A 26,563-nucleotide genomic window follows, 5' to 3' on the forward strand; every position below is an offset into this window, starting at 1 on the left:
CAGGGAGCTGCTGTTTTTCAGCCTGGAAGTACCATGAACCTATGTATACGCTAGTGAGCAACTGTAATAAAAAGTCATTTTTATTTAACAAGATGCATACATGAAATGGAACATTTAGAGGAAAACACTGCTTCTATCTTTCCATGGTTCTAACCTACTGGGAACCCACCATGCAAAACCCCCAGCCCTAGATTTCATGCTTTTCCTTGCACTGCACCCGAGGGTGGGACTCACACCCCACTAGGAAGGGCAACTCCACGGGCCAATCATTTCCAGCAAGAGGCACGTCAGACGCTCAGCTGCGGGGCTGTGGGAGGGACGCTGCCTTGGGAAAGTGCCTTGGGTGACTCCGGTTCTTCTCTAGTGTGCGCGTCCTTTTATTCCTCACACCTCGTCACCATATTCTGCACTGATATCAAAGAAGCAAGCATATGAACTCTATACTGCAGACGTTGCTTTGTGCAATGTCGTTTTAATATAAGCTTAATAATAAATTCTTAATGCAGTCACAATGCCTGCAACTTGTCATAGAGTGAAATCTAACTCATAGTGACAATTAAGCAGCAATAGTCTTAAGTCAGTAACCAGAACCCCAATGATTCACTGCTGTATTTTTTCACCTATTTTCAGGTTTCCAAACATACAAAGTAAGTTTTGTCTCCCTCCTTGCCCCTTCCCTCCCCAGCTTGGTCATTTTGCACTCTGAACCTCAAACCCATAAATGATGTTTCTTCTATTAGAAAAGAAGCACTTTCAGTGTGAAAAGATCTTTATTTCAAAATAAAGAGCACAGGCTTACACAACAGATGAAATTAGTGTTACTGCCCTCAGAGGTGAAGGTGCGCAGCTGTCCTGGCTGTCCTAATTCATCCTGAACTCCCAAAGCTGGACTGAACGGCCTTGAAGTGTAGCTGTGAGGTCTACGGTATAATTGAATTTCCTTTGTTGATCCCAGTGACAAAATTATTAGGTTCCATTTAAAATTAAAAACATAGCAGCTTTTCTAGAAGAACTAGCTCCCCAAACTGTATCCAGAACTCGTTTGTCTAAGATCTTAAATAGCTTGTAGTATCTGCATTATAATCAACATATCTGACAACCACAGTATAAGGTATTTAACCTTGGCTAATAGTTTTCTTACCGTGAAATACCATATGTTTACTCTCTTCATAAATAGAAAATGACCAAACATTACAAACACTTTATTCATGTTTACTGATTCTATTTACAGAGAATACTCAATCAGAACTTACCATTTGCAATACTATACATTAAATTATAAGTAATATAACCCCTGCTACAAAAGCTATCTATGTTGACGAGATAAAAACTGTCTCCAGAGTTTAAATACATTAGAAGTTACAAATAAAAAAACAGAACGTAGAAAGTAGTCTTCAAATGCTGAAAATCTAGAAGAATTCTCCAACATCTGCTCTCTTATCGCGACATTTGCTTCGAGCTTTGGTTCGAGCTTTGAAGGCTGCCGAATTATATAAATGCTGAATTGAAGAAAAGGAAAATATATGTGAGCCACACAGGCTTAAGAGTCTCGTAAGATTTAAAATAATGTAAATAAAAATCACAAAGGGGAGAAATGAACTAATTCAACACTATAAGTATTTTAAACGTTTGTAAAACACATACAAAAAGATCAAGGACAAGGGGGAAACTTAACACATGTAATAGCTAACGGCTATCTATAGTAAGAACATTCCAGTGAAAAAAATTGAAAAAAAAAGGTACATCAACATTGCATCTGATCAAGGAAAAGTCAAATCATGAACTAATGTGAAAAAAAAAATCCAACCATGCTATCAATAACAAAAATATGAAGTTCCATTTTAATACTCAAACAATTTTTTAAATTAGAAAACTTAGGCTGTCAAATACGTGTGTAATAGCCACACGCTTTCTCATTGCTGGGAACAATTAGAAATGACAAAAATAACTTTGGAAGGTAATTTAACTATGTATCAAAAAGTCATAATTCCAGCCCTGTATTCCCATGCAAGGATTTGTTTCAAAAAATAGTCCAGAAGAGAAAAGTATGTGAAAATATTAATAGTTATTAAAAACCCAACAATCAATGACATGGTCATAAGAATGATTAAATTTATAAAGATTCTATAAAAAAATACATTAAGCCCTTCATACCTATTATGAGGGCTATAATTTAAAGCAAGAAAGAGAGAACAACAAGTGTTGGTAAGAATGTAGGCACCCTCATATACTGCTGGTGAGAACGTACAGAGGGTGCAGCCGCTGTAAAAAAGTTTGGTAATTCCTTAGAAAGCTACACTGAGAATTAGTATGACCCAGCAAGTCTACTCCTAAGTACACACCTAACAGCTCTGAACACAGATCCTCTAACAAGAACTTGTACACAAATGTTCACAGCAGCACCATTCACGAGGGACAAAAAGTGGCAACAAGCCGAGTGTCAGCATCTGCTGAAGGGGAACCACGGTGTCGCCCCACGTGGAACGTACTCAGGCAATGGAGTAACATCCAACCTCACAAACCTCAGCAAAGTGACGCGAGGTGAAAGAGCCAGACACAAAAGGTCACAAGCTGTACGATTCCACTTATATGAAATAACCAGAGCAGAGAAATCCAGAGCCAGAAAGGGCACAGTGGATGCCAGCAGCTGGGAAAACGAACACTCAATGGACAGAAGCTTCCTTTTGAGGAGATGAAAATGTTTTGGAACCAGATGAAGATGATGGTTGTGCAACACTGCGAATGTACAAAATGCCACTGAACTGTGCACTTTCCAAGTGTATTTTCTGTTAGTAAATTTTACCTCAATACAAAAAAAATGATGTAACTAAGGAATTTTGAAATGTTAAGTGAGATGATATGAATCACTTTTCAATGACACACACTCTCTGAGCCCTTCAGTTTCCTCATGTGTAAAGAGTCTGGTACTAACTCAGTTATCTGGCACAAAAGCAGCACTGAGTAAATATTTATTCTTAAATATAAACGCATCATACAATAAAAGAAAACAAAAAATGAAAATATGTCTATGCTAAGATGATAAGATTATGGGGAAACAGTGGGCGTCGAAGCCCCCACCCCCTAAATGCAGTCAGATCCTATGCGTTTACTGCCATCATTGTGTCTGAATCTTGAGGAACTAAAACCCCCACACACCGCTGAACACCCGTCATCCAGCAGAATCAAAGCTTGGGCTCTGCTTATCTTTGGTGCATTTAGGTCTGTTAAACACAAAAATAAAACTCACCCTTTCAAAACGAGGAATCTTCATTGATTTAAGTGTTGCAGCATCAAGCATCACTGGCGGTCCAAGTTCAAACACATTACGAAGGAATTCATTTGACTTTGGTAGGAGAAAAAAGTGGTACAGCTTGGCATTAAACAGTAGCTCTCTTTTACTACATAAAGTGAAACTGATTAACAGAAGTTCTTTGGAGCTTATAAATATGAACTTAGGTCGTTTATCTTCTTTCTGTTTCTCATTATGAGACCAAATTGTTCACCACTGCAACTATGTGTCTTCGTACAAGGATATCAACAGTGCACCACCAAAGTTAAAAAATACAAAACCAAAAAAGGAGTTGCATTTTTATTTAATTTCACTTTCAAAAATAAATTTGTATCAACTAACTTCAAAAGCCAAGTAAGCGAGCTACACTCAAATCTGCTCCCCAATTTAAAAGCAAACAAACAGAAAAGACGCCACTCTCACCTGTAAGTGGTACTGCATCCCCGATCCGAGGACCTCCTTAAAGGTGTCGTAGGTATGTTTTTTGACCCAGCAATCAATATACATGCGTTCAGGACCAAACTTAACAGTTTCTGTTGGAAAATCCCGTTCCTAACCAACAGAAGAACCAAAACTGTAAGAAGAACTAAAATGGTCTAAAGATATCCTGCATAAACACAATTTCTCAATAGATATATACATGTTGCAATAAGTGAACAATATGGTTTAAACTGTTACCTCCATCCCTGAGAAGTGAAGACTAAAAAGTACTACTCTACATAAGGGTGTAGAATTTGTCCGGTTTTGACAGACGAAGGGACAAGTCAGTTTGGATAAATATTAATGGCAAAACCACACTGTTGTGAAAGGTTAACAATTTCAATAGCACTCAACAAAGAAAAAGTTAGAACTCCATACTGGTCTAGAACTGAGGGGTGGGACGGCCGGTTGCAGGACAAGTCAGAAGAACAAAATGCACCACAAGCCGGGGGGAACCGAGGGGAAGCAGGGGTCTAGATAAGTTAAGGGAAGGGAGTTAGCAGACCGACCAAGAAAGAGCGACCAGCGTCTTGGGGACTCCCAGGACTACGAGGAGGTTCACAAGAAAGTGCGAGAATTTCAAGAGGGGTTTCTGGCTGAAAAGAAATGGTGTGGCAGCAGCAACCACACCTCACATGGGTCCTTCTCCTCTGTGGCAGCTGAACAACCCTCGTTTCAAAGACCCGTCAATAAAGTAGGGCCTGAGAGAAAGCTGGTTCCGATAAAAGAAAAGAGACAAGCATGCTTCACAAGGCTCTGAGGACAGGTCCTTCTTTGGCAGGGGACCCAGTCACGGAACTGAAAGCCTGAGATGAAGAGATGGGGGTAAGGCCAGGGAGGGAGACAGGAGAGTACGAGGCCAACACAGGGCTTCCATTTTTGGCAGTGACTGGCGCTGGTGTACACTGCGATTTCACATGTTCTTCTCAGGACAGTCAGTCCGTGCTGCAGCTGGCTGGGCCGAGGGGCTTATACAGTCTTGTCAGGTCCTGTTGACCCTTAAAATCCATGGCCCAGGGAGGAGGCATCAAGACAGAAAATCTGAAATCAGGACTAATTCAGAAAACCTAGGACACATCTCTTGTTTTTATAGTAACTCATTTTCTTGAGTAACTATAAACTACTCCTGTATTTGGCTCCTCTGGCTACGGGATCCAAACCTAGGAACAGATACTCAAAAAACAGATACTCAGATACTGAAGAAAATGGCTGGCTTAATTTGGGGATACGACCACACCAATCAGAAGACTAGTAATATCAATTCTTAATATGATGTCTGCTCAAGTTAAGGATTTTTGTTTTTTAGATTATAAAATCCAGAGTAAATATAAAACATTACTATCATGCGGTTAGTCAGCATTAACCGAAAATTAGGCCCCCGAAGATCTATGCTAATGTAACCCTAGCCTTCCCAGAAAGATCACAGAGGTCTTTGCTTCAAGGTACTGAGGCGTAGGCAATGATTTACTAGTCACAAAAAGCACTATACTACATTACGTATGCGTTATGCTCCGATACTTAAATGATGGCAAGACCACCAAGGTGAAATACAATTCTATCACTATGAATCTTTTTAATTTTTTTAACCTAATAAGAGTACTTTTACACATCAGAATTAAATTTTCCTCTGTCGAAAATAAAGTCCTTCACTTCTGTTGTTACAAACACACTAAGTCTTAAGATGAGACAATTATTTGGCCAAAGGTGAAGTTCAATCAACAAAACGACCACTGTCCAGTCTGGCCTGACACTCAATTCCAAACGCGTGGCCGTGGCCATGCCAGTGCTCGGGCCCTACCTCCACTGCCCGCAGGACGTCTCGGAACACTGAACGCTGCTTTCTCTTGTCCACTTTGGCTCGGTGCTTGTTTCCATCTGTAGCCAAAGCCCTAAGCATCTGAGTCAAAGACTCCATGTCTTCGTAGATGAAGTCCTGGTGAGGACAAAAACAATTTGGTTCAGTTTGTGACTGTTTTTTCCCCACCCAACCTCTTCTACAGCTAATAAACAATAGCCCACCTTGGACAATACCCAGGGCACTGCACAGAGCAACACCAGCCTTGGAGCTGTTTGAGAGACCTTGGCACACTGGCACACATAAACATGTTTGTTTATCATGCACACAGTGAATCCAGAAATCCTGACTACAAGATGACAGGCGACCACTAAACACTGAACATTCCCCTTGTAAGCTCGTCCAGATGCATTCGCCAAATGCTTGCTGCGCCCTCGTGTAGTCACGACCTACCCGGCTTTCAAAGCCCTGCAGTGCGTCAGACACACTGTATCAATACAGCTTCTAGATCCTTTGGCTCCCAATCCCCAAAGCACACAGTCCCAGAATTCCAAATACTCTCATTCCAAGAGCGCAAGCTGTCAGCAATGCTTTGTAAAGCACCTCATTTCTAATTTACTGGCCATATTTCAAATGAGCAATAAAGCATTTACAACATGTGCACAATTCAAGTGATTACACTACTAAAATATTTTAATCCCTTCTGGAGGGAAGTCGTATTACTATTTGCTATTACCTTGAGTTGACTACGGGCTTCCTTCTGACAGTTCAAGTGGCTACACTTCTGTGAAGTCTCTGTGTTTGGGGTATTTTTATTTCCTAACCACATTTTACAACCACATTCAAAACTAAAAGATGATTCAAACTTATTTATTAGGTTGGTGCAAAAGCAACTGCAGTTTTTGCAATTGTTTTTAACCTTTTAAACTGCAATTACTTCTGCACCAACCTAATAGTTGCCCCAAACTAGAGCAGACACTTACAGAAACCTGAAAGCAAGCAATTTCCAGTTGTAGTTATTAATGCCTGGTTAATTTGTTTTTGTTTTATTAGGGAAAATAATCATTTAACTTATTCTATTAAAATAAGCAGCTCTTATTCCAGGCATTCTTCAAATTGTACGTATAGTTGTTTCACCTCAAAAAGTAGAAATGAAATGAAATGAAATGAAAAAGATTATTACACTGGTGGAAAATGCGCTTGAAATCAACACAATAGATACTCTAACTTTTAAGTACATAAATATTTTCTTATTGCCAATATTTTAGAAATTATCTATTATTAATATCAACTGTTCTAAATAATGTTTTCTTTAAATGTTCCAATCTTCTTCAGATTTGCATCTTGAAAAGCAGTTACCAAAGCTGATGAGGTAGTAATGTTGATCTCGGTATTTAAGTTCCAATAATAAATCTGATTCTATCATAACAAGATGGGAATAATTTTACTTGTAGAGACCAGTACCTTCAAGCACTGGCAGTTTCCTACTCATTCCATTGGCTACTGATTTTTTTATAGTATTGTCAAAAAAAATGTATGGAAGATTTAAAAATACATATGGAATAAACCAAAAATTAAGAAAAAAAACTACACATTATCTTAATTTGTTGAGAAGTGGGAACCACCATCAGTGGTTCTCCCAAGGGACATGTGACTGGAGACATTTTCGTTGTCACACCTAGGAGAGGGGGTGCTACTGGCACCTGGTGGGGAGAGGCCAGGGGCGCTGCCACCCACCCCACAGTGCCCAGGGCAGTGCCGCCGTCCAGCAACAACCAACTGCCCAGTCTCGGCATCCAGTGCTGAGGGTGAGAAACCGCCCAACTGAGCTCAGCCGCCAATAAAACTCCATCCAGTTCACAGTCTGAATCACTGAGGTCGATACAGTATTACTTGGAAAAATAAGTGTTAAATATTGTAGGGAAATGTCTCCATAAATTGCTTGGGGCTTAAAAAGAAAATGTAAAATAGAACAAAAGTAGTCCATAAATAACATCCAAAAGCCAATCTATTAGAATTTAGGATAACTATACAGAAACACTGTACACTCAGGAACCAATGAAAACTAGGCTCCTGGAGGTACAAAGAAATAAGTAACCTTAATTCATCTAATAAGAAAACAGCATGAGCCTTATCACACAACAGGTGTACATGTCTGTCTGTCTCTACCACACACAGATGTGTCTGTCTGTCTCTATCACACACAGATGTGTCTGTCTCTATCATACACAGATGTATGTCTGTCTGTCTCACCTGCAACACGTCCCCGTCAGATTAGGTGTGTGTGTGTGGGGGGGTGGGGGTGTGGAACGGGGAGAACTGGGAAGGCCTGATAATACCGTATTTCAGTGTATGTTCCTGAGTCAGCACATCATACGGCCCCAAGATCTGTAATCCTGCCCACTAAACAGTCTTAAGTCTTATTTGCATTTACCCTCGAGAGCTCGGCAAGGCCCCGACTAGACTGCTGCCTGCGGGATAACAGTCAATTCAATTAGCAATTGTAGTGACAGTTGCACTTACATGCACGATCCCGCGTGTTCTCAACAACTTGTGAGGCAGCTGCTGCTGTGTTTCCCCCAAAATAAGACCTAACCGCAAAATAAGCCCTAGCATGATTTTTCAGGATGTTCCCCTGAACATAAGCCCTAATGCATCTTTCGGAGCACAAATTAACATAAGACCCGGTCTTAGTTTCGGGAAAACACGGTGCTGCTGTGTCCATTGTAAAGAGAAGGAGGCTGAGGCAGAGAAGAAGCTGCCCAGTACCACCCAACTCACGAGGGGACAGGCGCAAGCCTAGGCAGGCAGCGAGTCTCCAACGTGTACCCCACCTACCTGGTTACGTGGCAAACGCGCACCGGGAACGAGGGGCTCCCACGAAGGAGTGCCAATTCCTCCGGCCAACTCTGAGCAAGTCGCTATTACTGACCTTTCACCAAGTCCTTCTTTAAAGCCCAACCCAAAAGCCAGCCCTGCAGAAGTCTTTTTCTAAGTCTCCCAGGCAGAATTCATCCCACTGCTCGATTCCCCGGTAAACAATATCACAAAATAATTCTGTTAGTAAAAGACGGAATAACTCCATGCCACGTCTGCTACAAGGGCCCCAGTTTAAATCAACCTACGTATTCATCAACATGGCGTCATTTTCTGAACACCCTGTAACTACTACCCCCACCCTCTCACTCCTTTCAGAAAGCTTATTTCCTTAACAAAAATAGCAAACAAACACTAGGTTCTATTTTATAACCCAGTTCATTTTTGTCCTTGACAAGTCTTAGGTCAAATGAAGCCCGTTTGGGTGAGGTCTCCTGGCTATCTCATATGATTTGTTAAGCCAGAGAACATAAAATGTGTGGGTGGTAATATATTACGTTTATACAAATTTAAATAAGTGAATTTAACATGCATAATTTAAAGTACATTATGAGTTCACTTTTAAGATGCATTTCAAGGGAAAAAGCAAAGAAATGACCATTTCCAGCCAGTAGATGAACACAAGATAAAAACTGCGACATCTGGTTTGTGTGCCTTGAGGTCAAGGAGTCATTAACTAGCTCAATAAAATTAAACTGATCGCTAAACTTGAGTCCAATTTCTCACATAATGAGAATCGTAGCTACCAGCAGCTTTAACAACATCCTTTTCATCGACCTGCTATCCTTCAAACAAAAAGGGGGGAGGGGTGGGCTAGATACGAATTTTAAAAGCCTACATACACATTTTTTAAACACGGTCCTAGAACCCAGAACACAGGCTGATCTGGTTGAAATTATTCAGTTTCGTCATTTAATTGCAGAAAAGTTTCATTCTGGAAAATCTTTCTCCTTACATTATAAAGCACCCAGTAAGTACCCCCAGTTCACAACAGAGGTCACAAATCAGGGTGACCAATGGCCCAGCTCGACTGAGACACGGGCTTTCCCAGAACACGGGACTTTCAGTGCTAACCTGGGAGCACCTATCACCAACTGAAACACCTTCGAGAGCCAAACTGTGGGAAGGAACAGCCACGAGTGTCCTGTGGGTGGGGAACTTCAAAGGACAGGTCCCAGTCTAAAGGGCCCTGTTCATCTGCACCCCTGGCTTCAAGAGGTTACACAACAGTGACTAAACACATCTGATCCCAAACGTATCCTTAGTACTCCATCTATTTGTCTGACGTTATAGAGCGTCCATGCCTGAATTACCTTCATGTGTTCCATGTCTAAGAATCCAAGCAGATCCACACAGAATATACCACACACAACTCTCTCATGAGTCGCGGAGAGCACCCCGAAACTTTGGTTCTATAGACAGCGACAATCAAGTATAACGAACTTCATACAAATGCTGCTCTACCAACCCCTAATTACTGATTGATGTTCTCGAAAGTGTTATGTCACCACGGCCAAGAAGGCGGCAATCAACCACTATGTTCTCCAACTGGCCATTGTCCAATTCTTAACTGTGAAGGAGATGGCATTATAACCGTCCCTGTGACGAAAGCTTTTTCCTCTGCGCATCAGATACTCACACTCTCCATTCCTCTGGCCAATTCAAACAGAAGTGCCAAAGATTCCCCAGCAGCTATTCTCATGTTTACATCATCAGAAGACAGCAGGCTTGGCAGTTTATGGAAATGCCTAGAAAATAGTCATTACTGTGTGAACACAAACAATTAGGTCAATAAATGTTTTTATAAGATATGAAAGTGAAAACACATACATCTCAAGCTTTTTCTTCACTTCGTTGATGGGGCATATGGTCAGTAACAGGGTCCACGCGAGGAGGGAGCTGATGTGAAGCGCTGTGCTGGGGGCGCTGCAAACAGCAGTGTCTTTCTCTTTGACATAGGACTTGGTGAAAAGGTTTTCCAAGCATTCCAGAGTTGAGTACAGCTCCTAAGGCACAAGAACATGAAGTAAGATCACCATCTTAAGAGGGAAACGGGAAGGTAAATGGAGTCAAGAGGTTTTCTACTCACAGTAATGTCATCTGTGGCAATAAAACAGCAAACACCAAAGCAAGTTGCACACTAAAGGACAGAAAGAAAACACAGATATTACTGTTTGTCATTTTCTTACGAATTCTGTATCTTCCTACTTTTATTAATTCAATTTGAAAATTTTCTCAGCTACATTAGGTCCCAAGCACAGTATTAGAGAGAGAGACTGAGAAACCGGGTTTCCTAGAGCACAAGGGTGGTGGGTTTCAGCCCCAGTTCTGCTGTCAAACTCCAAGTACGACTTTAGGAAACATTCCATCTCTCTCGGGCCCTCCTTCATTCATTTCAAATAGCTCAAAGACAGGTGACATTTGGACATCTGAGATAAAGAAACCTACTTTCCTTACTAAAAACTTTTAAAAAATTCAGTTAGCTGCAGGTTTTTAACCTTTTAGAATCACTTATATTCATTTGTTTTACTGTAAACTCTACTATGAAAACTTCTAAAAAAAAAATTAGCTTCCAAAAAATAAAGCAAACAGGAGCAGAAATCTCCTAAATTAAAATAACTGTCCTCAAGCTTCCTACCTAAAGAAAGATCTCATGAATTCAGATTGTACCTCCTTTGGAATATGCTGAAACCAGACTGGGAATGCCCTTTGTCAGGGAAAAAGGGGCTAAACAAGTGAGTACACAAGATTACCAAGGTCCAGCGTACCTAATCAAGACTCAGAAAACAATATTTATGTACAAACAATCTGCGTGCGACACACACGAGCCATCAATTTTCAGATCAGCGCTCTCACAAATCAATCATGAAAACAGAACTTCAAGTTCGTGAGATTCCATTATATCCATGTCCCTTTTCTCCATACAACCTCACTAAAATTCCATCATGTTGTCCCGAGCGCCACTAGCGCTTCAGTCTTTAATGTCACCATTCCCGTGCCCAGGGGTCACGGCCGGACAGGTCAAGCCATTCAGTCTGACACTTACAGACTGCCTAGCCTGGATACTAGCTGTGCTGTCACAAATGATTTTCTTCAGGATTGGTCCGAGCGTTTTCAGAACCTCTTCACTTTCGATTCCAGGGCCCAGCTGAATGCACAGAACAGATGCCAATGCTGCCGCCGCACGCCGCTCGTCACCTTTACCTGGAAGAGAAGCCAGGTGCAGCCATGACCAAGTGTTCTCAGCAGAGTGACTTACTACGGCAATTCCCCAGATTTGTTCAGTTTCCAAATATGTCCTACCACTTACGAAACCCGTAAGATGCATGCTCCAGGCTTTGACACGAGCCATAAACCTAGTCAGGTGAGAGCCCAAACTCTGGCAAAACCTCACTCAATCCTAAGCCCACCACTTACAAGCCACATGGTCTCCAACTACTTGCTCGTGTGTTCCAAACAGGTTTCCTCACCTGTCAAGTGGAGGCCGCCACCACCTTACGGGAGCACTGGGACAGTGCAGCAAAGTCGGTTTTAGGCCGACGTGACCTCCCAAAGCCTCCGGGGGTCAGAGTGCTCCAGCAGCCCTCGGGTTACCCTGAGGCTCTTCAGATGCACACGGCCCACGGGGTAATGTAACCCTGCAGCCCCGCCACTCCCCCCAACTCTTTTAAATAAGAGATAAAAGATAGAGGATTCTTTACCGCCACAGAAAATACGTTAATATAAAGGTAAATGTAAATTCACTCTTTTGAGTACTGTATACACAGAAGCATGTTGGCAAATTTTGAACTTCAGCTGTTACCTGATAAATTAAAATTTTATAAAATATGCAGGTTGGAATGGAATTTTTAAAGGTCACTTAGTCCAACTATCTTATGCGCCAGTTTCAATGTGAATACCTTTAGCAAAGCCACTGGAATATCTCAAACCAGCTGGCTCTGCTCTCAGCTATACCCTACGAGTCACATAACCTCAGACAGGTCTGTGCCCCTGGCGTTTCTTCTTCTGTACATCCAGTGAGGTGTGCGGTGAAAGGCGTCCCAACTCCATTCATGACAAAACCTCATGAATGAGAATAGGGACATAAAGCTAACCTCATTCAATTTAAAGAAACGGTGGGTGTGCTTCCTACATTTTTGGTGCTAGAAATACTTTGTTAATAAAGTGATAATGACAGTAGAAGGTAATTATTTTCATGGCAAAATAATTAAAGTGGCAGCCCCAAATCTTCCTAATTTTGGTAGTCCCTAAAACTGAAAAGTCGGGTAATACCTTAATTTAATACGTTAATCTTTAAGGCCTTTCTTTATTCTTAAAAGTTCTATGATTATAACAATATTAATTCCAGGATCTCCAATACAAAGTTCTAGAATTTAAATATTCCAAAGGATATCCTGAAAATGATGTCATCCAAAGGTATAATTGATGTTTTTAATAGGTGCAAGAGAAAATGAGCTAGATAATTATACCTTATCAAATTTAGAAAAATGAACTGGAATGGCTTTTTAAATAATACTTTTTGTTGACATCTGACATGAGCTCTCAAGCCTTTCTTATATACATGAGAATGGAAATCATCTGTCTGATACAACAAAGGATGACAATCACCCCAGTGCCATTCTTAGTTTCAAGCTGCTTATTACATGAACAAAGACAAAGCTTCTCACAAGTCTGATTTTGAGTTTTAACAAGCAGAGTATTCCTTGACAATGACAGTTATAAGATTGAGCCAATCTTGTTGTAAAGAAGGGAGCAAATTCCTTTTGAGTTTTGTGCCTGTAACTCAAAAATAAGGATATTACCTTTTTTCAGGCAGCGTTCAATGCTGTCAGTTAAAGTCATTCTTCGTTCCAGAATGAATTCATAAAGCATTTTTGAAGCCAGTGCATTTTTGATACTTTCAAGGGCGGCCTGCCTTGTCTTCGCACTATTTAAAATAAAATGTAAGAAAAAGAAGACCCAGCTGGAGAAGTGTACCATCAACGACCTTTAAAAACAGCTTAGTTCCCCTCTCAATTTTTGTTTACAATTTTTTAAATCTAGTTTTCATCAAGCTCTAAACAGTTTTCAATAATGTAATTTTCATCTGAAACTCACCTTATTACACAAAAGATTATAAGCTGCTTTATATCACAGCATCTTTGTTTATTAGTTTAATAACAACAACTTTAAATGACTACATAGTATTTTCTAGTTCCAATGTACAAGACGTGTTCTCCTGTATTATATATGTAAAGTAAACTCACATTTTTTTTGGTTTAACACTACAAAAGTCTAGAGTTCATATTTGCATCTTCTGGGCTTTTTAATTCCATTTGTTTTAAATCAGTCCTAGAGCTACTGGGAAGTAAGAAAAAAATTTAGCTTTGGTATTTTTCATGTCTATAATAAAATTAGTAAACAAGAGGCTTAAGGCAAAGTTTAGTTGTGTTTTATAGTTAAGAGTAACTTTTAATTCAACTAATCCAACTCAGTTATAATCAAATGTTATATGCTATTATGCTAGAACAATGACTAATCTGAGTCAATTAATCTAAATTCTATGGCACGTTTCCATCCACATTAAAAGTCCAAAGGAACAAGAAACATTAAAACACCCAAAAGGAAACAAAGCAAGCTGTAGAAAAACACATTGTGCAATCAGAGAACTGCATGTAGTATAGAATAGAATAGATAAGGCGGCTGACAGAATAACCGGAAGGAAGAGTTGCCAGTGTTTCCTACTTCTTATCCAGCGTCAGGTCAATGAATCCCTTCAACTTGTACTCCAAGTCTTCTTGAGTGCCTTCCTCATCAAGGACTTCTGGCCCTAAGGAATAATATAAACCAACCAACCACTGTAATTCAAGTAGGAAAAAGGCAGACAGGGCACACTACTGGTCTACCTTAGCTAAAACTCCTTTTATCTGAAGTTGCAAGTTGCAATTAAAAACGCATACCATCTTCAGGAAAACTGGAAGGGTCGCTGTACCCGCTGCAATGGCTCATTGTTTCAATGGACGCATCTTCATCGCTGAACGGCTGCACAGTGCGATGCTGGCCACCTAGTCCGCAAAAGGAGGTGGAGGTCAAATATATGGCTTTTGCTGCCATATATTTAACTTGGGAATTTTAAAATTTACTTGACAAATCCAGTAATGAAAACCCTAACTTATTTAAGAAAACAGATGATTATATTACAAAAGAACACACTTCAACATTCCTACGTCAATTCACCTAACATATACTTCACAGCACCAACAATTTACAATATATACCAACTTCAGAAATATACTGATCATCTAACAGGCAGCACCAGTTTACAAAAACGGTATTACATACGAAAAAACTACTTCCAAACCATAACTTCAAATCATGAAGACAATAAAACTAGATCCACAAATAAAGTAGGATGTCACAGATCAGAAGAATAAGACAAATATATTTTCCAAAGAAAATGACAGGGCTTGGTAAACATTAACTGGAGAATGGGTTAGTTTTGATGTTACACATATCTAATGTGAAGGGGAATTCAAGGATTTATAGGATGGTAGTTTTAAAGATGAGTTGAACTGAAAGGAAAAAAGGCTTAAAATAGAAGTTTTGGTATTTGATACAGCATAAAAGCCCGATAGACAAATTACTTTTAAAAACAAAGGTTCTAATGTATCCAATAGTTTAAAAATATCAGTACTGAAAAATAAAATCTTTTTTAAACTCCTCTTTCTCTCAACTTCATTAAGCTAAGTAATAAATCCATATTCTTAGTCGCTGTTTTTTGCAGGAGTTTCATATTACTAACAGGATTACCTAGTCATGAATTACACTGAACAATGAAGTAAAGTAAGTCCTAAATTTTGCCCCAAAAGAGACCTTGAGTTAACCTGATTCACCTCTGAACCCAAGTTTCTTATCAGTAAAATCGAAAATTGCACCAAATATCACTAGGTCCCTATGTTCAAGAAATTTGTGACATTCACTATCGTAAGGTAAGTTTTTAAAAAATCCTCTAAGTTTACACCTGTTTCTTTTGGGCTGTGTGTTTTTTAAAATGAGGGTTGTCTTTTTTTTTTTTTTTTAAATCAAAACAGAGAAAAGAATTTAGAAGGTTTTTAAATCAACAAAAGAAGCAAGCAGCCTTCAAATTTGCTTGTTATCCTAAAGGGAATGAACTGTGCCAATTTAAGTAGTAAAAAATAAAGAATAAGCAATGAAGCCAGGATCCCAAAGAAGCCTATGCACTTCTTAATCAGAGTGCTTAGGACCAGAGTAAACAAATAAACAAAGACCTATGACATCATACTCTATTTCTGGATCTATTTTCATTTGTTTTCATGATTTGAAGTCATGGCAATAGTTGAGTAATCTGATTAACTTTTACTAACGTTTATTCACCAACCAATTTACAATTTTCATTTTTCATATTCAGCCTATTTCTAAACCGTCAAGAAGAGTATTCCTATGTAAGCTTTCCTCAGCTGCCTTCTTTAAATTTCAACAATTTCCCAAGACTCAAGGGAAAGAGAGATAAAAAAAATTCCAAAAAAGAACCCAGGATGAATGCCCGATGGCTAAGTCACATTCACTCACCTTGTGATCCTAAGTACCATCTATGACGTGGAACTCCAGACACAAGGTCCTTATTTCTTAGAGGGCTTACTTACTTAACAAGGCTTTATTCTTCCTTAAAAATGCTCTCTTCAAATTAAGTGCCATGACAAGTATACATACTTGTGTAAGAGGTCAATTTCATTAGCTCCTAGGACCTTCCACTAACTTAAAAAGAAATAATTTAAATGTAAAACCCATTAAAGAAATAAAAGTTGGTTATCTTTTGGCTGTACATGTGAAGATCTCATCAGAATCCCGTTTCTTCCAGATGTCATTTAAAAGACCAATAAGGTAAGTGGCTCCTAAGTACAAGTGTCTGACAATTTTCCATCTCTTCTTTTCAACTTTTTGAGTTGAATAAGTAGTACACTCACATGGAACCAAATGAAGGTTTTAAAACAGTAAATCTCACCGCATCCTCCACTTGCCAGAGGCAAACAGAGTTAGCCAAGTTCTAGTGTAAACTTCCAAAGATATTCAAAGCATGTATAGTTTTATCAACTAATCAAATAATTCTTTTCCAATGTGTTATATATACAGTGGTACCCCGGTTTTCGAATGTAATCCAAGAGTTCTGAAACGTTCGAAATCAGCCGACAGCTAGGCCTCAGGATCCTGCGGAAGCCGTGTGACATGTTCGACTTCTGTTCGAGCCGTGTTCGAAAACAGAAGCATTTCTTCCGGGTTTACGGCGTTCATAAACTAGAATGTTCGTCAATGAGACGTTTGAAAACCGAGGTACTACTGTATATGCCAAAAGTACAGTGTTAACATGTACTTTTTTACTGAAAATAATCAAAAGGCAGCAGCAAGAAGGCTGATGAAAGGTCAGAAATGTGCATCAAGGTAAAATTTGAAAGATCGGCCCCCACTGCCACCTGAGGTTATTCTGTAAGTATTACACCAGTTAGGAAGGAGGCTAAACAGGAAGCTTCGGAAGGGAATAAAGATTGGTGACTCCAAGAGGCCACTAGCAACATAAAAATTTTCAAAGTGGCTTTAGCTGGCTGCTGCTTATTTGTTTCATTAACAAAAGTTAAATTTAAAGAATCAAATTATCAAGGACCTTCTAGACAGAATACAAATGATTACTTCAGATGAAAAGTTACAAAGCACAGAAAAAGGTAAAGAGGAATCCTCAATTCACACAGACCAACTTGATACCGCAACAAATTATGTATTTTAGGCCTTGATGATCATGAAGTTCATGAACATCGAGCATTTAATCAAAATAAAGACAGCTATAAAGAAAATTCCTATTGCCAATCATTAAATGTTTAATACATGATCACCCGTTTTCCTTCTGCTAGAAATCCAATAGGAAAGCTTTTAAAGTGCCAGTGTACAATCATCTTTAACAAGAAAACTCAGGTACACATTCTAATTAACAAAAAGCATATTTCGAGGATCAGAATGGCAATTGTGTTGACAAATACCTAACGGCCAGTGGTAGTAATTCAGATGTGATAACGTCTGAGGATATTCCAACACTTAACTCCAAAATCGCAATAACTGAAGATGATTTTACCCAGCTTGCTTTAACACTCGTTTGAGTTTAGTGTGGTGTACGGCAAGGCTTTCTCCTTGAAGCCCTTTTGTCTTAGCCGTGTACTTAATACTACAGAGTCATTAATTCAGTTAAGCGCCTACCCACCCTGGAAATGCTTCCACTCTGTAGTGCGGAGACGAAACCCCTAAACTTGGGCTAACTGCAACCTGAGCTCCCCACCCCCTCCTACCGGGGCTCGGAGGCGAGAGCCCACGGAGTGCAGCACAAAAGAGAGAACGTGGTTTCTGGCCCGGGGCGTGGGGAAGTCGCCTCAACGGGTTCAAGGGGAGCTGGGGGCTCGGGATTTCCGCGGGTGCCAGTTCGGGGAAGGAGCAAAGCCGAGGCTGGGACAGTGGCCCCCAGCCCCCGCCCGGCCGGGAGGACACGCGGCACGGGCAAGACGGGAGAGAAATGGGATGCCACACGGGTGCCTCTGCGTCACTCCGGCCCCACCGCGCAAGCCCCAAGCCGCGTGACACAAGAGTCCAAACCCCGCAGACCTTTGGCATTCCCAAAAACTCCACGTTGGAGCTGAGGGTTCAAAAGCGACCGGTGACAGCATGGACACAACTCCGAGCTCTGCCCCACCCTCCGTCTGGAAGAGCTCTAGAGCAAGCGCCGGCCTCGGAGAACAGTTCCCCTGCCGCCCAGCGCCGCGTCACCCTCGGCCCCCAGCCGCTCTCAGGCCCAAGGACCCATTTGCCCCCTCCCCGCCCCCACGGCCAGTGCCCAAGAGTTCGGTTCGCATGCCAGAACCAAATCGCGCGAGGTACGACCCGCAGAGCACGCCGGGAATTGTTGTCCGCCAGCCCAGCCAGGCGCCCCGCCGACGCAAATGTCTGGAGGAAAAGGACTACAACTCCCGCCGTGCCCAAAGCTGAAGAGACTAGCTAGCCCGGCCGGCAACCGGTATACCGGCGGCAGGCATACCCCCTTACCTGCTGTCGCCGCCGTCGCTGCAGCTGCCCCTGAGCCGCCGCCACCACTGCCACCGCGGTGGGGAGTGTTCCGCTTCTTATTCTTCGGCATCGTGGGACGCCCGGTGCCGCTTAGACTCGGAACTTAGCGAGGATCAGCCGATGGAGCTGCACTTTTTACTCGTGGGTCTGTGCGGCGGGCGGCTGAGAGGCGAGGCTTCGGCTAACAACAGAGGCGAGGAGCGGCGGGGGTGAGAGCGGGCGGTGGCGGCAGCAGAAATCCCCGTGAAGAGCTGTGATCGGAAACGATACATGTTTCTCTTTAGCGCGGGAGCTAAGGCGGGGCGGACGAGGCCACGACGCCTTAAGTAGCAAGACCGCCGCCTGTCGTCACCATGTGTGGGCGGGGCTCGAACTCGCATTAGCCAATCCTTATGGATCTCCCCACCGGAGCCCCATTCCGCGCGGGCGCTGGATGCCGGGGACCAATCCCAGGCCGCCGGTCTTCCAGCCGCGCTCTTGGAGCGAGTCTTCGTAGCCTCACTGGATTCTGGGAAATGTAGTAGGCGCCCGGGAGTCCTCTCCCAGCTCCTCCCAAAGGGCTTTCGCGTGCCCTTGTCTCCCTTCTCGTGACCCCTCCCCTGCTTCCGGCGGCCCCGGCTTGGAATGGACTTGAAGTCACGGGTGATGAGCCATGGGGCGGGTGTGCTGGATGACCGCAGCCCTTACGTAACCAGCTTTGCTTTGCTTTCTCCGACAGCTCCTGTTCTTCTCTCCTTTAGTCTTTACCCCTGCGGCTTCTGCCCACGCTCAGCCATACCCCTCCTTGGGAACATTTTTCCATGATGGTCTCGGTTGTTGAATTAGTTTAGCGATCCCCGATATCTATCACCTAACTGTGGTTCAGGGCTGTGAGCCCTCCACCTCCAAAAAGGTGTGTTTAATCGGCCTAGTGTAGTTCGTGCATTTCTCCCATTCCGGACTAGAAAGATCTGGCAAATCAGTGTCACACGTTCTTATACAAGAATATGTCCTTTGACAATCCACCTGCCAGTTAGCAGGTCAGTCTGGGATAAGGGTTGGTTTCTGAGAACTTAACAGCTGGTAAAACAGACAGACGTGAGCTGAAAATACCAATCATCACAGTGTTTTATTTTCTTCCCCAAGGTGCCCCTAGATCTGTTTTCCTTGTTTCATTTGTCATGTATGTAGGACCTTTATTACATTCGCGTATGAGGCTTATGACGGCTCAAACTCACTGACTCACCGCAATGTAGGCCACCCATCCCCCACGCCATCATACTCCCGAGTTCCTTCGCTTACTTTCTGTTCAGCTTCCTGTAGCAAGCACGTTTCCATCTGAATGCTCCAGTACATCTCAACCCAGCACCTCTAAGACTTTCCCTCTTCCTGTCTTCCCTCTGTGTGTTCACAGCGCTGCCATCCTCCCAGACGCCCAAATTCAAAAGCTCAAATTCATACGTGGTTGCCCTCACTGTTTAGTGTCCCCCCAGAACAATCCGTTCTACAGTAAAACTTCAATTCATGGCCTAGTCCCCAGTCACAGATGGCCTCAGCTTGTGCCTGGACGATTTAAGGGACAGTTACATCACCAAAGTTGCATGCATGATGCTGTTGCCAGATTTACTTGACTAATTCACATGCTTTAATAGTTGCTCAAAAACATTCCTTGGTTCCCATTATTTGTATATTGAACGCCGGTCCCCCTGGCCTGGCCTGGCCTCTCTTTCCAGCCCCATCTTTCACTGCTTCGTGGTACACACCAGTTTTTCAGCCACCTGCACTGCCCTCCATTTCCAGTACACAGTTCTCTCCTCCCTCCATTTTATCCCTCACGTTGTCCCATGTCCTTGTAATGTCCTTCCTCCCATCTTCACCTTACCATATTTTATCCACTTTTTAAAATCTAGTCCAAATGCCACCTCCTTCATGAAGCCTCCAACCAGAATTGTTTCTTACTCCTCACAATTCTTAAAACTCTCTGTAATGCTCTAATGGCACTTATTACATCCCCACGGGCCACATGGCCCAGTCAAAGGTGCCCTTCAGGGGCGGCCGGATGGCTCAGTTGGTTAGAGCGCGAGCTCTGAACAACAGGGCTGCCGGTTCGATTCCCACATGGGATGGTGGGCTGTGCCTCCGTAACTAAAGACTGACAACGGCGACTGCACTGGGAGCTGAGCTGCGCCCTCCACAACTGGATTGAAGGACAAACTACTTAGAGCTGATGGGCCCTGGAGAAACACACTGTTCCCCAATAAAATTTATTTTTTTTAAAAAAAGAGATGCTTGTCATTCACGGTCTCTGCTCCCGCTCCCTGCACAAGAACGCAAGATATGGCAATGCCAAAAAGGAACACCAACGGACCCATAGATAGGGGAGTCACACCACTATATTCTCGCTGGCGGCTCAGTTGGAGACACAAGAAGCAGGAGCCACATGCTCTGCAATCCGCCGGCCACTTCTCTGCCAGCCAACAACCAACCAACCAACCCCTTGCTAATTCCAACCCACCGTGCTAACTGTAATCCGCGCTTGCCAGCCACCATCTTCTTGCTAGCTCCCATCTTTTGCTAGCCTAGCCACGGCAGTTATATTCATGGCCAATGGCTCACTGGTTACAGCTGACGGCCAACTAGCCACAGCTGATGGCCATCCAGTCACAGTTGATGGCCATTTACTACCTGAGCCAGCACCTTTCCACGTGAGGCCGAGAGCCTGGAAACCACACTCCTAGCTCTATCCCCACACTCCACCTCTACAGGGTCTCGCCTCACAATCTATGCGACAAGTGTCTTCCGCGAGGGGCCCTGTGCGAGGAGCCTGGAGGTGAATGCAATATCCTGGACACAGCCAGGCTCTCTGGGCACAGCTAGGGTTTCTCAGGGCACCACCAGTCGTTCAGGGCACAGCCAGACTTTCTGGGCTTCTTAGGGTACCACCAGTCTCCCCAGATACAGCCAGGGTTTCTCAGGGCACTGTCACTCTCTCTGGGCACAGCCAGACTTCCTGGACTCAGCCAGGGCTTCTCAGAGCACCACTAGTACTTCTGGCCACAGCCAGACTTCCTGGGCTTGTTAGGGTATCACCAGTCTCCCCAGGCACAGCCAGGGCTCTCAGGGCGCTGTCACTCTCTGGGCACAGCCAGACTTCCTGGACTCAGCCAGAGCTCTCAGAGCACTGCCACTCTTTGGGCTCAGCCAGACTTCCTGGACTCAGCCAGGGCTCTCAGGGCACTGCCACTCTCTTTGGGCTCAGCCAGACTTCCTGGACTCAGCCAGGGCTCTCAGGGCACTGCCACTCTCTCTGGGCACAGCCAGACTTCCTAGACTCAGCCAGGGTTTCTCAGGGCACTGCCATTCTCTCTGGGCTTCTTAGGGTACCGTGCTGGAACAACAGTGACTCAGCCAAGGTGCTTACATATTCTTGATGGCGGCTGGTCAAGACACAAAAGCAAACATCCACCGGTTTCACTACATGGTAGTACGTTCCCAAGCAAACAGTCAAGCGGTCCATCAAATTAGGGATGGAGCCCATTCCCCATAGTCCACAGTCATTCTCCAGGGCTGCGCATCAGCCTCACAGTGTGTGCCCTCTCCGCAGGGCGAGGGCTCCAAGTCCTCCCCAACCTGGGGGTGAGGCCTCAGCAAGCACTTCCCAGCCCACAGGGCCGCAATGACCTTAGCTTTTTCTGGCCTATGCTGGTTGGGGAAACTTTCCGTCTTCCCACCCCTCCACGGGGGTCCAGCCACCCCTCCACGGGGGTCCAGCCACCCCTCCACGGGGGTCCAGCACTCCGGCAGCTGCTCCTCCTGGTCTTCCTGAGACTGAATGTTCATAGGCACAAACTGCTCCCCCGCCCTTCGGGGAGCTTTGGCCGGCACTGTACCCTGCTCACAGTGCCATGTGTTATGCGGTGTGTCATGCAGTCTCTGCTCCCGCTCCCCACATAAGAACGCAGGATATGGTGAGGCCAAAAAGGAACACCCACGGAGCCATAGATAGGGGAGTCATACCACTATATTCTCACTGGTGGCTGGGTTGGAGACACAGGAAGCAGGAGCCACATGATCTGCAATCCGCCGGCCACTTCTCTGCCAACCAGCCAACCCCTTGCTAACTTCAATCTGCGCTTGCCAGCCACCATCTCCTTGCTAGCCCCCATTTGCTGCTAGCATAGCCACAGCAGTTATATTAGTGGCCAATGGCTCACTGGTTACAGCTGACAGCCAAGTAGGCACAGCTGATGGCCATCCAATCACAGTTGATGGCCATTTACTACCTGAGCCGTCACCTTTCCACGTGAGGCCAAGAGCCTGGAAACTGCACTCCTGGCTCTGTCCCCACAATGCTTTTCAAAGGGCAAGTGAACTACACCGAGGAAGTAAAGTAGATAAGGGTGCAGGTTGGTGGGCACGGCCTGTACCTGTTCCCCTGTACCACCCCGTCAGATGGCTGCGAATCTGAGGCCCGTGGCCTTGGCGCCCATTGAGTGAGATGACCCCAGGTTGGAGGAGGATGAGACTATAACCCTTTTGCATCCCAGGCTCTTTATCATCCAGAAACCACATAGGTGATAATTTTGTTGTTATTCTGTGAGCATCATCACCCAGGCTTACTGGCGGGGTTCCAGGCCTTGGAACTCGTGTTTGCCTGCATTTGGGCCACACTCCATTTCTCTGCACCCAGTCATGGCTGTCGAGCGGCAGGCTTTGCCATGGCCTGCGACATAAAAGACATTCCCCCTAAGACTTTGTACCGGCTCCTTCCTCTGCCTGATGTGGTCATCTCCTGAGCTTCCCACAACGTCCATTCAGGTCTCGGCTGGTGACACGTTCCTGATGAGGCCTCCCCCACGCTCTGCTCTAATGTAGCTCCCTGACCCCACCCCCCACCACCACCCACCTATATTACTTTCCTGAAGCACATCTACCTGACATCTTTCTAGTTCAATTAGTAATGTCTGCTCTACGAGGATGTTAGAATTATGAGAAAGCAGATTGTTTTATTCGCTGCTGTATCTTCAGTACCGCAACACAGTCGATTCTCAAGTCGTTCTAACTGAATAAATAACCAGGTAAATAATGAATGTCACTCCGCCTGGCACACCCTCCTCTATAGTTTCCCCCTCGTCCTTTAGGTCACAGACCCTGAACACCCCAGCCCTCGCCCCGTCGGATTTAGGTGTCTCTCTCGTGTGCCTTCCCTAGGTCAGTGTCACACCTCTTGATTACTTGTCTGTTTCCCCATCGGACACAGAGGGGGCAAAGTCCCAGTTTGTCATCTCTGAATCAGACGCCAGGCTTCACAAGCACACGTGGCACAGAGAGACCAGGCACCCAGCTGGATGAGTGTAGTGGGCTGGAATTCCCCCAGCCCTCCCTTCAGTAGGGAACAATCCGTACGTCTGTCCACTGTGGCCCTGGGAGACTGACTGTTTCCTTCAGAGGGAGTATATCTCCTCTGTATCTGAGCAGTTTTCTTAAAGGCAAAGAAACTAAGGTTGGGGGGAGAATGAGAATTATTGAAAGTCTGTTCTGTCACTGGCACTGTTCTAGATTATTCTGTTTCTTTTTTAAAACCCACTTTATTGAAGTATGATTGACATAGGAAAAGCTACGCAACTTGTGAGTTTGGAGGTGAGTATACACCTGTGAAACCATCACCACGACCAATGTCATAAACATCCATCACCTCCAAATGTTTCCTCCCGCCCGTGTGTGTGTATGTGTGTGAGTGTGTGTGTGTGAACACTTAATTCTCAGTTCTTTCCACACATCTCACAACACCTCCATGAAAGCAAGATTAGTCTTACCACTTTCTGGATGAAGAAAGGGGCTCAGCGGTTTTGCAACTTCCCCAAGGTCATACTGTCGGTAAACAGTGAGTCTGTGATTACAGCCCAGGTTTATCTGATTCCAAAGTTGTCCCTGGCTGCCCTCGGCCATATGGAACATGACTGCTTGTTCCCAGGAGTCCTGGGTTCTGTATGCGCTCCTGCTGGGACCGGCCCATCTGGGCAAAATCTGGCCTTGTTTCCCTATTTGTCAGTGTCCCTTGACCTCTAGTGCTGTTGACTGCCTACTTGTTTGTCAGACTTAGATTTCTTTAATATTCCTAAGACTGTAGCAGAATTGTGTTACCAAATAGCAATGTGATTTAATCCAATAACTTTAAAAAATGGATTATCACTTATTCCGTTTTAGCTTACTTTGCTTTCTTAACATGTTTGCAAATTTTGTTTTATTGCCAAGATTGGTGATAATGCCACATGCTATACTTGAGATCCCTGTTGGTTTGTTTCTTCTAAGAAAGGATATAGTGGCAAATTTAGTTAGAATTCTTTAAGTCTTAAAATATATTTTGTGTGCCTTTTTCTTTTTGTTGTACAGGAGACATTTCTTTGTCATTTCTAGTTTTGAAATTGCATACACGTTCGCTAATGAAATTTCTGACAAATAAAAGACAACCGAGTAATGTTCAGTTGTTTTCTACAAAGAGACTGTTGCTTATCTCACGAAGTTGCGGGATTGCCAATCACCCAGCACGAGGCCGTGTTAGAAGTGTATGTGAGCTCTGAGTACCAGAATAAGCACAGCCCGACAACACAATGTATTGTGTTGGAAAAGCTTCTCATGGCAACAGCCCACACATGAATTCTCTTTTCTTTGAAGACAGAGACTATCACTGGACCTTTTTATTTGGATATCCTCGGACACTGCGTAACAACCGTAATCAAAATCAACTTGTTCTTTACCGATCCTTCTACCCTCCATCCATCCTACAACCGTTCTCTGTCTCAGCTTGCTGTGTGTGGTGGCGGCAATCTTCTGGCCAAACAACCAGAGAATCTTAGAGCTGAAAGAGACGTGGGAGGCCATCTACTCCAAACTCCGGTCTCATCCAGGAAACCCTGTGACAACATGACTAAGACCCAGATCTCTAACTCCATTTTCCCAGGTGCGTGTCTCGGCCTCACCACTTGCAATGGATTCTTGACCAAGTCCCTTCACCTCTGTGCCTTGGTTTCAGTGAGGACAGTAATAGAATCTATTTCATGGGGTTGGAATGAGGAACACGTGAAATAATACACATGGAATACTTAGCCCAGCACCCAGCACATAGTGAGTACTCAATAAATGTTAGCCTTTCATATTGGCAAACAGATGTTTATCTCTTTTCTTCAACTCGATCAGGAATCACAGAACTTTTCAAGGCAGGTCATTCGAATATTGGATAATCTCATATTCCTTGAACATTTATCAAGTATCTGCTGTGGACCAAGTCCTGTGCTAGGACTTGAAAACTAAAAGCGGAATGAGAACAGGGTATCTGGCCTCACGAAGTCCCCAGTCCAGCAAGAAAGCTTAGCACCAAGGGGCCCGTGGCGGTCCTGCTTCTCAGCGCCCTTGGAGATGATTCTTGTGTCCCCCTGGGATGTGACCCTAAGTGACTAGTCCACAGGTTCCCCGAAATCCCCAGCCCTCTTGTGCAGCAAGTCATCTTGGCTCTGTGAACCTGCATTTCCTGATCCGTAAGTATGAGTGAACAACCCCTGCCCTACTATGTCACTGGACTATGTCGTAAAAATAAAATGAGATCATTACGTGAAGGTCTTTGTAACTTGTAAGGTGCTCTAAAATGACGTGATACTCCTTGTGTTAAGCCAAAGAAAGAAATGATGGAATTTTAGACATCAGTCAGCAAGGGAAGATCTTTCTGCTGGAGGTGGATAGAGTGGGTGAGAGGAAGAGCCAAACTGACTCCCACATCAGGCTTCCCTACGAGGACGAGACCGGACTACACCAACAAGGCATCCAGCATTGCTCCTCAAAATCTCACTGGTGACCACACATTGTGGTGGAAGGTCACCAGGTTCTAGATTCAGACAGAGCTCAACTCCAAACGCCTTCTCGACCACTTCCTCGTTGGTGGCCTTGTGCGAGATACTTAGTCTAAGTCAGAGTTTACTCATTTATAAATCAGATTCTCTCTCCTGGGAATCCAGAATTAGAATGGAGAGACAGTCAGCGTCTGAACTAGT

At 43.8% G+C, this 26,563-nt stretch overlaps 1 protein-coding gene across 1 annotated transcript; it reads right to left on the reverse strand.

The window, feature by feature from the left end:
- Positions 1-751: 751 nt before the first annotated feature.
- Positions 752-18,857, reverse strand: IFRD1 (interferon related developmental regulator 1). The gene is made up of 12 exons (XM_033088410.1): positions 18,519-18,857; positions 14,381-14,485; positions 14,166-14,250; positions 13,244-13,368; positions 11,488-11,645; positions 10,531-10,581; positions 10,272-10,447; positions 10,081-10,189; positions 5,568-5,702; positions 3,713-3,841; positions 3,248-3,343; positions 752-1,499 (listed from the first exon to the last, which is right to left on the reverse strand). The coding sequence occupies exons 1-12, from the start codon at positions 18,607-18,609 to the stop codon at positions 1,410-1,412; spliced, it is 1,350 nt and encodes a 449-aa protein (XP_032944301.1). The 5' UTR covers positions 18,610-18,857; the 3' UTR covers positions 752-1,409.
- Between the last annotated feature and the right edge of the window lie 7,706 nt (positions 18,858-26,563).

This window comes from Rhinolophus ferrumequinum, chromosome 20 (genome assembly GCF_004115265.2).
Source record: "Rhinolophus ferrumequinum isolate MPI-CBG mRhiFer1 chromosome 20, mRhiFer1_v1.p, whole genome shotgun sequence".
NCBI classification, from domain to species: domain Eukaryota; kingdom Metazoa; phylum Chordata; class Mammalia; order Chiroptera; family Rhinolophidae; genus Rhinolophus; species Rhinolophus ferrumequinum.